Raw genomic sequence first — 13004 nt, forward strand, 5'->3', positions numbered from 1 at the left:
AGGGAGAGAGGGAGAGGACATGCCGAGGTAAGCAGAGCCACAACTTTTACTTGGAATTGTATGTGTGCAAATGTTTTTTCCCCCAAAAAAGATTGTTTTAATGCAAGAAAATACAATAGGAAAGAGATCGTTTGTGTATAAACTGTTTTGCACGAATGAATAAAAAGGCACTCTGTTTTATTGCTGCTCCTGTCCCCCCCCCCCACTCCCCCCCCCCCACTGCCCCCCACTCCCCCCCCATTCCCCCCCACTCCCCCCCACTCCCCCCGAAAAAAAATCGAAAGGCTTTGCAGAGAATTTCCTCACTGCCTTTGACTTGTACGGTTCACCATTTTTAGTAGTGTTTTTTTTTGCAGATTGAATTTTAGTCTCTGTGTGTGTGTCTCTGTGTGTGTGTGTCTCTGTGTGTGTGTCTCTGTGTGTGTGTCTGTGTGTCTGTGTGTGAGTGTGTGTGTGTCTGTGTGTGTGTGTGTCTGTGTGTGTGTGTGTGTGTGTGTCTGTGTCTGTGTGTGTCTGTGTGTCTGTGTCTGTCTGTGTGTGTCTGTGTGTGTGTGTGTATGTCTGTGTGTGTGTCTGTGTGTGTGTCTGTGTGTGTGTGTGTGTGTCTGTGTGTGTGTCTGTGTGTGTGTGTCTGTGTGTGTGTGTGTGTGTGTCTCTGTGTGTCTGTGTGTGTGTCTGTGTGTGTGTATAAACTTGTCTCTCACTCTCTTCCAGGTTAGAAATACAGAGGTTGGGAGTTTTTGGTTTTGTGTATATATAAGAAAGAAAATTGATTTACGGCACTATTTATATATCTATATATCTCACAGTGCTGAGGTTTACACTGTTTAAAACAGGAGGGAGGGAGAGGGATGGGGGAGAGAGAGAGAGAGAGTGGGGGGAATGTTTCAGACAGTGTGGGGTTGTGTGTGAGGGTTCGTGGCCTTCCCCCCACCCCACAGGCTGTGTGTGAGGTTCTGCTGCAGTGCAAATCCAGTCGGTGTTTAGTAACCTAATTTAGGGGAGAGACAGAGAGAGAGAACGATTTATACATCTGTGTGTGTGTTTGTGCTTTTTCCTGCATGTTTCTGTGTGTGCGTGTGTGCTGGCACTGTGTGTGTGCTGGCACTGTGTGTGCGTGTGTGCTCGCACTGTGTGTGCGCGTGTGCTCGCACTGTGTGTGCGCGTGTGCTCGCACTGTGTGTGCGTGTGTGCTGGCACTGTGTGTGCGTGTGTGCTGGCACTGTGTGTGCGTGTGTGCTTGCACTGTGTGTGCGTGTGTGCTGGCACTGTGTGTGTGCGTGTGTGCTCGCACTGTGTGTGTGCTGGCACTGTGTGTGTGCGTGTGTGCTCGCACTGTGTGTGTGCTGGCACTGTGTGTGTGCTTGCACTGTGTGTGTGCGTGTGTGCTGGCACTGTGTGTGTGCGTGTGTGCTCGCACTGTGTGTGTGCTGGCACTGTGTGTGTGCTTGCACTGTGTGTGTGCGTGTGTGCTGGCACTGTGTGTGTGCGTGTGTGCTCGCACTGTGTGTGTGCTGGCACTGTGTGTGTGCTTGCACTGTGTGTGTGTGCTTGCACTGTATGTGTGCGTGTGTGCTGGCACTGTGTGTGTGCGTGTGTGCTGGCACTGTATGTGCGTGTGTGCTGGCACTGTGCGTGTGTGCTGGCACTGTGTGTGCGTGTGTGCTGGCACTGTGTGTGTGTTTGCACTGTGTGTGTGCGTGTGTGCTGGCACTGTGTGCGTGTACTGTGTGTGTGCGTGTGCTGGCTCTGTGTGCGTGTACTGTGTGTGTGCGTGTGCTGGCTCTGTGTGCGTGTACTGTGTGTGTGCGTGTGCTGGCTCTGTGTGCGTGTGTGCTGCATGAATCATTTTTATGCTGTATTATTGTCGTTCTGTCACCCATCATTGTAAAATTTATAGTTTGCACACCTCTGTCTCGAGGAGTTAGCGGAGAGTTTATCAGTTTCTCCATCACACACAACACACAGCACAGCAAGAACATGGAACGTTTGCTTACAGTGTAGTGACTGTTTTGCGAGCGAACACAACAGTCAATTTGCACACAGCAATGTCCCCCCCCCCCCCCCCATTAACGCTTGTGCCGTGGCAGAAAGTTGTGGGTTCAAGCCACCGTGCGGGGGAGGGAGGGGGAAGAGGGGAGTTCCCCACCCCCCCACGGTATCCTGGCTGGCAATCCCTCCCCCTCCGATAGAGCAGGTGTTTGCAGGCGCAGCGGTGGCTGTGTGTAGGTGGAGCGGACACGCACACAGGTGACTGACTGAGTGAGTGGAGTCTGTGTGTTATTTACTGCTCTGTGGGTGAAGATGAACAGCATTGTCCTGGGAATTCAATCTTTTCCGCTGTTTGTGTTCGGAGTCTCGGTGTTCCCGGCTCTGGCTCTCGTCACGGCACAGAAACGGACCGTTCAGCCCAGACCAGTCCAGTCCGGTGGTTAATAATCCTGGATTTTTTTTGCGGGATGCGTTCGGCACCGTCACGGCGCTGAGACGCCTCACAGTCCTTCACGGAACGTACCGTAAAGTGGAGTGACTGGATTTTTTTTGTAAAGTGTAGTGTCTGTGCGTCTGTAGGCGGACACAGGGAAAGGCCTTAGGGTCTTTGCCTCAAAGACCATCATTGGATATGCGCTCACTCTTCCCCCCCCCCCCCCACCCCTCTCTCTCTACTGTAAGCGCTTCTCAGATGCCACCCTGTTTGGAGGGAGTTAAATAAGTGCAAGTTATTGTTGTACTCTCTCTCTCTCTCTCTCTCTCTCTCCCCTCTCCCCGTCTCCTCTCTCTCCCCTCTCCCTATCTCTGTCTCCTCCTGTAGAGACCGCTTGGCTCAGCATCAATTGCTGACGTGGAGGAATGTCTCTGTCTCTCTCTCTGTGTATAACAGACGGCCTTGACACAGTGAATGAATCTGCCTGTGACCTCCCCCCCCCCCCCCCCCCCCCCCCCCCGCCCCCCCCCCCGCCCTCGCTTCCCGGACACACAGCAAACTGAACTGGGGGCAAAATAAACAGCTCCCCCCACATTACTGTCTACTGACGTTTTACACCCTCCGACACAGTCAACAATCTTTACGTTAGTCGCCCCCTCCTCTCCCCCCTGCCCCCCCAACCCCTCCACGTGATCTCTCTCACTCTCCTCAGCATAACATCCACCTCTCTCCCCCCCTCCGCCTCTCTCTCTCCATCTCCCCCATGCCCCCCCCTCCCTCTGAGAACACACTGGAGTCTCTCTTTCTCTGCCCGGCCCAGTGTGTGGGGAGGGGGCTGTCTGTACACATACTGTCAGCCCCAAACACACTTCGGCTCAGTGTCGAGCTCTGGCACTGTGAAGCGCTCTGGGACCCCTACCCTGTGTCGTTGAGACATCCTGCTGAAGGGAGAGGCGGTGTGTTAGATCAAGTCAGGGCTGTTATGTCCAGTCTGTGCCGGGGTTTATGCCCCACCACACGCTGAGGGGAGGTGTGGGGTGGGGGGGGGGGGGGGGTTCAGGCTGCTGTAACATTCCCCATTGTGAGGCTGAGTTGGGAAAGTTTCCAGGATTTGGCCGGGAGCCACGGAGCCTGGTATCTGGGCGGTGAGATTCCCCACGTCAGCTTTTCCTCATCAGCCGGGAGCTCGCTCGCCCGCTCTCGCTCACTTTTCCTCTCTCACTTGTGCTTACATTCTCATTTTCTCTCACACACTCTTTCTATCACTCACACGTTCCCCCCTTTACTTTCTCTCCTCTCTCTCTCTCTCTCTCTCTCTCCCTCTTTCTCTCTTTCTGTTCTGTATTTCGCCCACAAAGTACAGTCACTTCGCTTTACAGTGACTTCCTGTGAAGCGCTTTGAGAAGTCTCGAAGACGTGATGAGGCGCTTTAACAAATGCAAGGATTATTATTATTATTATCTCACTTACTCTCTGTTCTCTCTCCCTCTCACACACCCCCTCACTCTCACTTTCTCTCTCCCACACCCCCACCCTTCGCTCACACTCCCTTTCTCACACTCTTACACATCTCTCTCTCTCTCCCCCAGATGACTGAGGCGAGTGTGCCCTCAGGTTCGAGGTTACACGTGTTGTCTGGGGTGATGTCAGCCCCAGAGCCGGGCCCCACCATCAGCACCCCCACAGCGGGAGGGGGGGCCAACGTGTCATGGCTGCCAGACCCCCCCACCGCGGTGCAGGAGCCCATCTTCCTGATGACCACAGCTGCTCAGGGCGTCTCTGGCCTGTTTGTGTGGGCGGCTCTGCTCATCACCTGTCACCAGGTACACACTTAACCGACGAGATGGAAACGGGTGAGGGGTGGGGGTGGGGGGGGGAGGTAAATAATGTGCGCCGCATGGTCTCCCTCTGTGCTAAAGGTCTGTATTCCCCCCAAAGTTCCGTCTCTCTCTGTCTCTCTGTGTGTCTCTGTCTCTCTCTCTCTCTCTCTCTCTCTCTCTCTGTGTCTCTGTCTCTCTCTCTCTCTGTGTCTCTGTCTCTCTCTCTCTCTGTGTCTCTGTCTCTCGCTCTGGTGTGTCTCTCTGTGTGTCTCTGTCTTTCTCTCTCTGTCTCTGTCTGTGTGTCTCTGTCTCTCTCTCTCTCTCTCTTTCTCTCTCTCCTCTCTCTCTCTGTGTCTCTGTCTCTCTCTCTCTCTCTCTGTGTCTCTGTCTCTCTCTCTGTGTCTCTGTCTCTCTCTCTCTCTCTCTGTGTCTCTCTCTCTCTCTCTGTGTCTCTGTCTCTCTCTCTGTGTCTCTCTCTCTCTCTCTGTGTCTCTCTCTCTCTCTCTGTGTCTCTCTCTCTCTCTCTCTCTCTGTGTCTCTCTCTCTCTCTCTCTCTCTCTGTCTCTCTCGTCTCTCTCTCTCTCTCTCTGTTCTCTCTCTCTCTCTCTCTCTGTGTCTCTGTCTCTCTCTCTCTCTGTGTGCTGTGCTGTGCTGAGGTGCTCTGCGGAGCTGACGTGAGCACCAGAGAGTTTGTTGCTTAGAAACTGCCTCAATGGCAACAGGTGGACCGTAAGGTCCAGGCTTAGTGACGTGCTTAGTGTGTGAGCCACTGCGTGTGTCTTTAGCGCGTTTATCTCTGTGTGTGTCTCTTTAGCATCTGAGCCTCTGCATGTCTCTAGCGTGTTTAGCTCTGCGTGTGTCTTTAGCATGTTTAGCTCTGCGTGTCACTTTAGCGTGTGAGCCACTGCGTGTCTTTAGCGTGTGAGCCTCTGTATGTGTCTAGCGTGTTTAGCTCTGGGTGTCACTTTAGTGTGTGAGCCACTGCGTGTGTCTTCAGCGTGTGTTTCTCGTGACAGATCTACATGCACCTGCGCCATTACAGCTCCCCTAACGAGCAGCGCTACATCGTGAGGATCTTGTTCATCGTCCCCATCTACGCCTCTGACTCCTGGCTCAGCCTTCTCTTCTTCACCAACGATCAGTACTATGTCTACTTCGACACCATCAGGGACTGCTACGAGGGTGAGCGTGGAGTGGGGGGGTCTGTCGAGAGGGGGGTTAACAATACTATAGTGGGAGGTGGTCAGTGTGTTGGGAGTATGTGTGTGAGTGTTGTGTTGAGATTGCGTCGACCCACGGCTGTTTGTGGGGACGCTGCTGTGCACAATCGGCTGCTGCGTTTCGCCCACAACATAGTCACTGCTCTTTACAGTACAGACTGTAAAGCGCTTTGAGACGTCTCGAAGACCCGATAAGGCGCTGCGTCAAATCCAAGGTTTATCATTATTATTTGTAGCTCAACTCCATTTACCTGCCCTTTGCCCCATATCCCTCGATCCCCTAACAAACGTCTATCCACCTCAGTCAGGAAAATTTGAATGGGTCCGACCATAATCCATAGCCTTTTGACATTTTAACCTTTTTTACACAGCGCCTTTCACATCCAACCAGTCTGACAGCTCCACACAAAGACAGACCAGGGGAGACTGGGTGGGGTGGGGGGTTTGCTAAGCAGCCAGAGACATGGGGGTGGTGAGGGGTTGCTGGGGGAGGCGGTGGGGGTGGGATGTGGGGGGGAAGCAGTTTTAATAACAGGACGAGGATCTTGGAAGTCAAGTGACTGCGAGCCAGTGGAGCCCGACGAGGGTAAGGGAACGATGGGTGTGCAGAACACGCATATACATAGAAACACACACGCACAGAACACACTCATACACGCGTGTGTCCAGCTTGTTGTATGTCCAATGTGACAGAGGATGTTTTCTCAGCTCCTGTCCCTGTTTCCTGCACCTAAACTGTAATTACCCCCAGGGCTCAGTGTCCCAGTGTTTCCATGTCACTGAGTGACTCAGGCTTGGAACCATTATCTAAACGTCTTCTTATTAATTATTGACCTCTCACCTCACACGCACGAACATGCACAAACACGCACACGAACACACTCGCACACACACACACACACACACACACGATAATTATTGTGTACGCAAAGGTTCTCTTCAATTATTTATTACAGCCTCAAACTTTGTGCTTAGCTCTAAAATAAAAAATAATCCTGGCATTTGATGTAGCGTCTCATTACCTCTTCGAGACGTCTCAAAGGGCTTCACAGAATGTACTGTAAAGTAAATTGACTATTTTATGAATGAAAAGCTCTGCACTGTGTGTGTGTCTCTCTCTCTCTCTCTCTCTGTATCAGGGTGTGTGTGTGTCTCTCCGTATCAGGGTGTGTGTGTCTCTCTGTATCAGGGTGTGTGTGTGTCTCTCTCTCTGTGTATCAGGGTGTGTGTGTCTCTCTCTCTCTCTGTATCAGGGTGTGTGTGTCTCTCTCTCTCTCTGTATCTGGGTGTGTGTGTGTGTCTCTCTCTCTCTGTGTATCAGGGTGTGTGTGTCTCTCTCTCTCTCTGTATCTGGGTGTGTGTGTGTGTCTCTCTCTCTCTGTGTATCAGGGTGTGTGTGTGTGTGTCTCTCTCTCTCTCCCTCTCTCTGTGTCTCTCTGTTTTGAAGTGTGTATGTCTCTCTCTCTCTCTCTCTCTCTGTGTATCGTTGTGTGTGTTGGGGAGCTGGGTATCAGGGTGATACACGCTCTGGTCTCCTGCTCAGTTTGGGAGCAGGGGCAGTGAACGCGTGAGATGTACAAGTCATACTGACCTGTAGTTTCTCTTTCTCTCACAGCGTTTGTGATCTATAACTTCCTCAGCCTGTGTTACGAGTACCTGGGAGGGGAGAGCACCATTATGGCCGAGATCCGCGGGAAACCCATCGAGTGAGTGTCAGGGGGAAGAGGTGGGGCTGATGTGCTAAGAGAGTGAGGGGCTCCCTGTGTGGAGCTCTGTAGCCTGTGTGTGTGTGTGTGTCACTGTGCGCGTGCTTGTACGTGTGTCGCTGTGCGAGTGTGTGTCGCTGTGCGAGTGTGTGTCGCTGTGCGAGTGTGTGTCGCTGCGTGTGTTGATGTGCGAGCCCTGTGAGAGTGTGTGAGAGAGTGTGTGTGTGTGTGTGTGTGTCGATGTGCGGAGCCCTGTAACTTGGTGTGTGTGTAAAACAGGTCCAGCTGTGTGTACGGCACCTGCTGTCTCTGGGGAAAGACTTATTCCATCGGCTTCCTGCGCTTCTGTAAACAGGTAACGTCACACCTCTCTCTCTGTGTCACTCTCACCATCTCTCTCTCTCTGTCTACCTCTCCTCTCTATGCGTCAAACTCTCACCATCTCTCTCTCTCTGCATCTCATTCTCACCATCTCTCCCTGTCTTTCTCTCTCTCTCATGCTCTCTCTTTCTGTCTCTGTCTCATTCTGACCATCTTACCCTCTCTCTCTCTCTCTCTCTCTCACTCACACACTCTCTCTCTCTCTCACTCACACACTCTCTCTCTCTCTCTCTCTCCCCCCCCCGCCCCCCAGGCCACGCTGCAGTTTTGTGTAGTGAAGCCGATCATGGCTGTCATCACCGTCATCCTCCAGGCTTTTGGCAAATACCGGGACGGTGACTTCAAGTAAGAATTCCTCCCCCCCACCCCTCCCTGTCCCCTAAGTCTCCTCCTCCTCCCCCCCACCCCCCCACCGAGTCTCCATCCTCTTCCTCTCCCCCCCACCCTTGCCCCCCAAGTCTCCATCAGCCTCCTCTCTTTCCTGTCTCAGGGTTGGGGAGGGGGGTGGGGGGGGGGGGGTTGGGGGGAATCGAGGAACAGATTGTATTTGGGTATTCTGTCAACTTTGACCTCGATGATTGGATGACACTAACTGTACCGAGAATGTAGATCAGTTTGTGATTATTATTATTGTTGCTGTTATTGGGGGGTAGACAGCCATTGGCTGCACTGATGGCCTCTCATTCCCCCCCCCCCCCCCCCCCCAGTGTGGCCAGCGGCTATCTCTACGCCGTCATCATCTACAACGTGTCGGTCAGCCTGGCCCTCTACGCTCTCTTCCTCTTCTACTTCGCCACCAGGGACCTGCTCAGCCCCTACAGCCCTCTCCTCAAGTTCTTCATGGTCAAGTCTGTCATCTTCCTCTCCTTCTGGCAAGGTCAGTGTGTGTGTGTGTGGGGTCGGGGGACGGGGGTGGGGTCTGTCTCCGTCTGTCTGTATGTGTGTCTCTCTCTCTGTATGTGTATCTGTGTGTGTGTCTCTCTTCCTGTGTGTGTGTGTGTGTGTCTGAGTGTGTGTGTAAGTGGGTAAGTGTGTGTGCGTCGAATCCCTGTTGAATCACAGTGAGCGCTATGGGTGAAGGATGTGTTGAGAGCGCCCTCCGTTGGCAGATGCCAACATGACCAGAGAGGCCAGGGCTCCATTTTGGATTTACTTTGTGGCCGTCATGTCAGAGAGGCCTTGTTACACCAGACACAGGGGATGGGGGAAGAGAGGAGGAGGGGGAGAACTGTCTCTTGCTCTGCCCCCACCTCCGCAAACCTGCACCCCAAAATGTAACCCAAAGCCTGAGGTGATTATTTGTACAGGAACAGTCTACTGTATATTCCATCTCAAACACTACACAGTCACTACACTGAACAGTAAAACTGTGTGTGTGAGGCACGTTGAGGTGTCCTGAGCTGTCCTGTTTGTGTGTTTGTCTGAGTAGGGGCGGGAGAGAGTGAGAGAGGCACAGAGAGAGAATGTGAGACACACTCGCACAGAGGGAGAGAGTGTGAGACACACATACATAGAGAGGGAGAGAGTGTGAGACACACATACACACAGAGGGAGAGAGTGTGAGACACACACACACACAAACACACAGGGAGAGTGAGACACACACACACACACAGAGGGAGAGTGAGACACACACACACACACACAGGGAGAGTGTGAGACACACACACACACACAGAGGGAGAGTGTGAGACACACACACAAACACACGGGGAGTGTGAGACACACACGCACACACAGGGAGAGTGAGACACACACACACACAGAGGGAGAGTGTGAGACACACACACAGAGGGAGGAGTGAGACACACACACACACACAAGCGAGCGAGAGACACAGGAGATAAAAACACACACGCAGACAGAAACACTCACACATACACAGACAGAGAGACACAGACGCACAGGGACGGGGGCTGTTGTTTGCCGAGTGTCTGATGCTCTCGCTCTCTCTCTCTCCCTCGGTTGGCCAGGAATGCTGCTGGCCATCCTGGAGAAGTGCGGTGCCATCCCCAAGATCGAGTCGGCCGAGGTGTCCGTGGGGGAGGGCACGGTGGCCGCTGGCTACCAGAACTTCATCACCTGCATCGAGATGTTCTTTGCTGCCATCGCTCTGCGCCATGCCTTCACCTACACTGTGTACATGGACAAGAGGCTGGACTGCCAAGGTACTGCCCCCTCACCCGGGCCAGCGCCCCACCTCACCCGGGCCGCGCCCCACCCCTCCCTAACCCGCTCCCCCTCACTTCCTGACCTCTGACTCCCAACCCCCCCCCCCCCGCCCGCACACCTCATGTCAGGGACTGAGCTCACGCTGGGGTTAATGGGGGGGGGAGAGGGGCAAAGCACCACATTTTCTTAAGCACGTCACGCCCTTCAGATAAGGTATTAAACCAGCCTCTGTGTGGGTGTGTGTGGGGGGGTGTCGGTGTGTGTGTGTGGGGGGGTGTCGGTGTGTGTGGGGGGTAATATCACTTGCTGTTGTTGCACAGTTTTGCCTTTTGCTTGTATTTCTTATGTGTAACGTGCAGACTGCCAGTGCTCAGTCTCTCTCTCTCTCTCTCTCTTGCTTTTCTTCTCTCTCTCTCTCTCTCGCTGCCTGTCACTGGCCGGGGACCAGCCACCGCGTACAGCCCCTATGGTAGGCACCTTCCTCACCGCTTCACTGCCAGCACCTCCCCTCCTCCAGTCATTTACTGCGTGCGCCTCTGTGTGTGCATGCGTGTGCGCCTCTGTGTGTGCGTGCATGTATGTTCCTGTGTGCGCGTGCGCCTCTGTGCGTGTGTGAGGTTTGCCAGTAAGATTCTGTGTGTGTGTGTGTGTATATATATATATATATATATACAGGCCCACTGCTGTGGCTGTATTTGCTGGGAATCTCTGAAATGTTTTGACTTGGAAAGGCACGAGAAAAATGCGAGTGGTTTCTCCCTTCACAATGAGTTACTGATTGTCACAGTCTCTGGTTACTGCACTGACTCCACCATCATCTTCACACAGCGTGTGTGTGTGTGTGGGCTGCCATTAATCCCTCTTCCTCTCTCTAATTGTCTGCGTCTCTTCTCCTCTCACTCCCCCCCACCCCACCCCTACCTCTCTCCCCCCCCCCCCCCCCATCTCCAGGCCGCCGAGCCCCTATGAAGAGCATCTCGAGCAGCCTGAAGGAGACGATGAACCCTCAGGACATTGTGCAAGACGCCATCCATAACTTCTCCCCAGCCTATCAGCAGTACACACAGCAGTGCACCCTGGAACACGAGCCCTCCCACCCCCAGGCCGGCTACCCCCCACCACCACCCCGCAGCCGTGCCCACCGCGACACCGAGAAAACCCTCCTACTCAGCTCTGACGATGAGTTCTAGCCGTGGCTCAGGCTCTGATGTCGGGGTACGTGTGGGCAGTGACCAGTATAAGAACTAAACGAAGGGTTCATTTGGGTTCTGTGTCCCTCAGTCCTGTGCCTTTCTCCCGGGGGGTAAGGGGGTGGGTGGGGGCGGGTGTGGCAGGGTGAGAAACTGACCCTAACCAACAACCAACCGCTCCCATGTTCCAGCACCACTTCGGTCAAGTTGCATGTGTGAGTGTGCTATCTGTCACAGGGTATGTGTTTCTGTGCGCGTGTGTGTGTGCTGTCTTATAGGTTGTGTGGGTGTGTGTGCGTGTGTGTGCTGTCTGTCACAGGCTGTGAGTGTGCGTGCTGGGCGGTGTCTGTGTGCTGTCTGTTACAGGCTGTGTGTGTGTGCACACGCTGGCCTGCGTGTGTGCTGTCTGTTACAGGCTGTGTGTGTGTGCTGTCTGTTACACGGTGTGTGTGTGCGTGCGCTGGACTGTGTGGTGTGCTGTCTGTTACAGGGTGTGTGTGTGTGTGCGCGCGCTGGCCTGTGTGTGTGCTCTCTGTTACAGGGTGTGTGCGTGTGTGCGCTGATTTGCAGTGTATGACACACTATCAACGATTTGACTTTTTCTTACACATTTTGCCGAAATAGTGGGGTTTTGTTTTGTGTTTATAACGAACTCGTAGTTATTAATGTCACCTTTTTTCAGACCGTTTGTAGCCAAAATGGTTGATTTAATTTTTCCATCGATGGCCGCCCAACCATTCTGTGTGGTGGGGGGGGAGGGAATACATTAACCTTGACGTTAATCCCAGTTTCTGGTGGATGTTAAACCCCCCTCTCCCCCCTCCCAATTCTGTGTGTGTGTGTGCGTATAAAATTGGTTACTACATTTCACAGTAAAACCCCAGGAAGCGCTTTGAGACGCATTTGCTTCTGATGTGAAAGGTGTCGTATTTAAATGCGAGGATTGTTATCAATAATGGTGAGAAATAATTCCAACATGTGGACGGACAAATATAATCCAGAATTGCCCCCCACTCCCCCGCCCAGTGTGTGTGTGTCTGTACAGGGGCGCGAAAGGAGAGACGGACAGAAACCCTCTGTGTCTTGGATGATATTTTTTCTTTCTAATGTTTTGCGACCTTTGTGAATATCCGCATTTAGGCTGTGTGTCAGCCCGGCTCAGTGCTGTGTGTGTGTGTGTGTGTGTGTGTGTCAGCCCGACTCAGGGGCTGTGTGTGTGTGTGTGTGTGTGTCAGCCCGACTCAGTGCTGTGTGTGTGTGTGTGTGTGTGTCAGCCCGGCTCGGTGCTGTGTGTGTGTGTGTCAGCCCGACTCAGTGCTGTGTGTGTGTGTGTGTGTGTGTGTCAGCCCGGCTCGGTGCTGTGTGTGTGTGTGTGTGTGTGTGTCAGCCCGACTCAGTGCTGTGTGTGTGTGTGTGTGTGTGTCAGCCCGACTCAGGGCTGTGTGTGTGTGTGTGTGTGTCAGCCCGACTCAGTGCTGTGTGTGTGTGTGTGTGTGTGTGTCAGCCCGGCTCGGTGCTGTGTGTGTGTGTCAGCCCGGCTCGGTGCTGTGTGTGTGTGTGTCAGCCCGGCTCGGTGCTGTGTGTGTGTGTGTGTCAGCCCGGCTCGGTGCTGTGTGTGTGTGTGTCAGCCCGGCTCGGTGCTGTGTGTGTGTGTGTGTCAGCCCGGCTCGGTGCTGTGTGTGTGTGTGTCAGCCCGGCTCGGTGCTGTGTGTGTGTGTGTCAGCCCGGCTCGGTGCTGTGTGTGTGTGTGTCAGCCCGGCTCGGTGCTGTGTGTGTGTGTGTCAGCCCGGCTCGGTGCTGTGTGTGTGTGTCAGCCCGGCTCGGTGCTGTGTGTGTGTGTGTCAGCCCGGCTCGGTGCTGTGTGTGTGTGTGTGTGTGTCAGCCCGGCTCGGTGCTGTGTGTGTGTGTGTGTGTGTGTCAGCCCGGCTCGGTCGGTCGCACTCTTGCCTCTGAGTCAGAAGGCTGTGGGTTCGAGCCTCTGCCACACACACACACGTTGGGGATTTGAGCTCACAGTCCAAGTTGATCTCTGACACAGTGTGAGAACAATGTCGTTCCCAGGTGGCATATTGTACATATAATATATATAT

The 13004-nt window shown here is 53.6% G+C and overlaps 1 protein-coding gene across 2 annotated transcripts; it reads left to right on the forward strand.

Moving 5' to 3' along the window:
• On the forward strand, window positions 1-11271 carry tmem184ba (transmembrane protein 184ba). 2 transcript variants are annotated; one of them, XM_042345133.1, is made up of 10 exons: window positions 1-27; window positions 4015-4248; window positions 5262-5427; window positions 7081-7171; window positions 7451-7526; window positions 7806-7897; window positions 8260-8429; window positions 9526-9720; window positions 10173-10193; window positions 10676-11271. In XM_042345133.1, the coding sequence occupies exons 2-10, from the start codon at window positions 4015-4017 to the stop codon at window positions 10912-10914; spliced, it is 1284 nt and encodes a 427-aa protein (XP_042201067.1). In that variant the 5' UTR covers window positions 1-27; the 3' UTR covers window positions 10915-11271. The 2 variants fall into 2 exon arrangements, with proteins under 2 accessions (XP_042201067.1, XP_042201068.1); XM_042345134.1 differs by lacking the exon at window positions 10173-10193 and having other exon boundaries at window positions 10676-11270.
• The last annotated feature ends 1733 nt before the right edge of the window (window positions 11272-13004 follow it).

This window comes from Callorhinchus milii, unplaced genomic scaffold (genome assembly GCF_018977255.1).
Source record: "Callorhinchus milii isolate IMCB2004 unplaced genomic scaffold, IMCB_Cmil_1.0 Scaffold31, whole genome shotgun sequence".
Taxonomy (NCBI): Eukaryota; Metazoa; Chordata; class Chondrichthyes; order Chimaeriformes; family Callorhinchidae; genus Callorhinchus; species Callorhinchus milii.

Bases quoted from the DNA above. Each gene is read 5' to 3' on its own strand.
- tmem184ba (XM_042345133.1), top strand. From the start codon at position 4,015: ATGACTGAGGCGAGTGTGCCCTCAGGTTCGAGGTTACACGTGTTGTCT. The intron at 4,249-5,261 runs GTACACACTTAA...TTCTCGTGACAG, and splicing joins TGCTCATCACCTGTCACCAG to ATCTACATGCACCTGCGCCA. The intron at 7,527-7,805 runs GTAACGTCACAC...CCCGCCCCCCAG, and splicing joins TCCTGCGCTTCTGTAAACAG to GCCACGCTGCAGTTTTGTGT.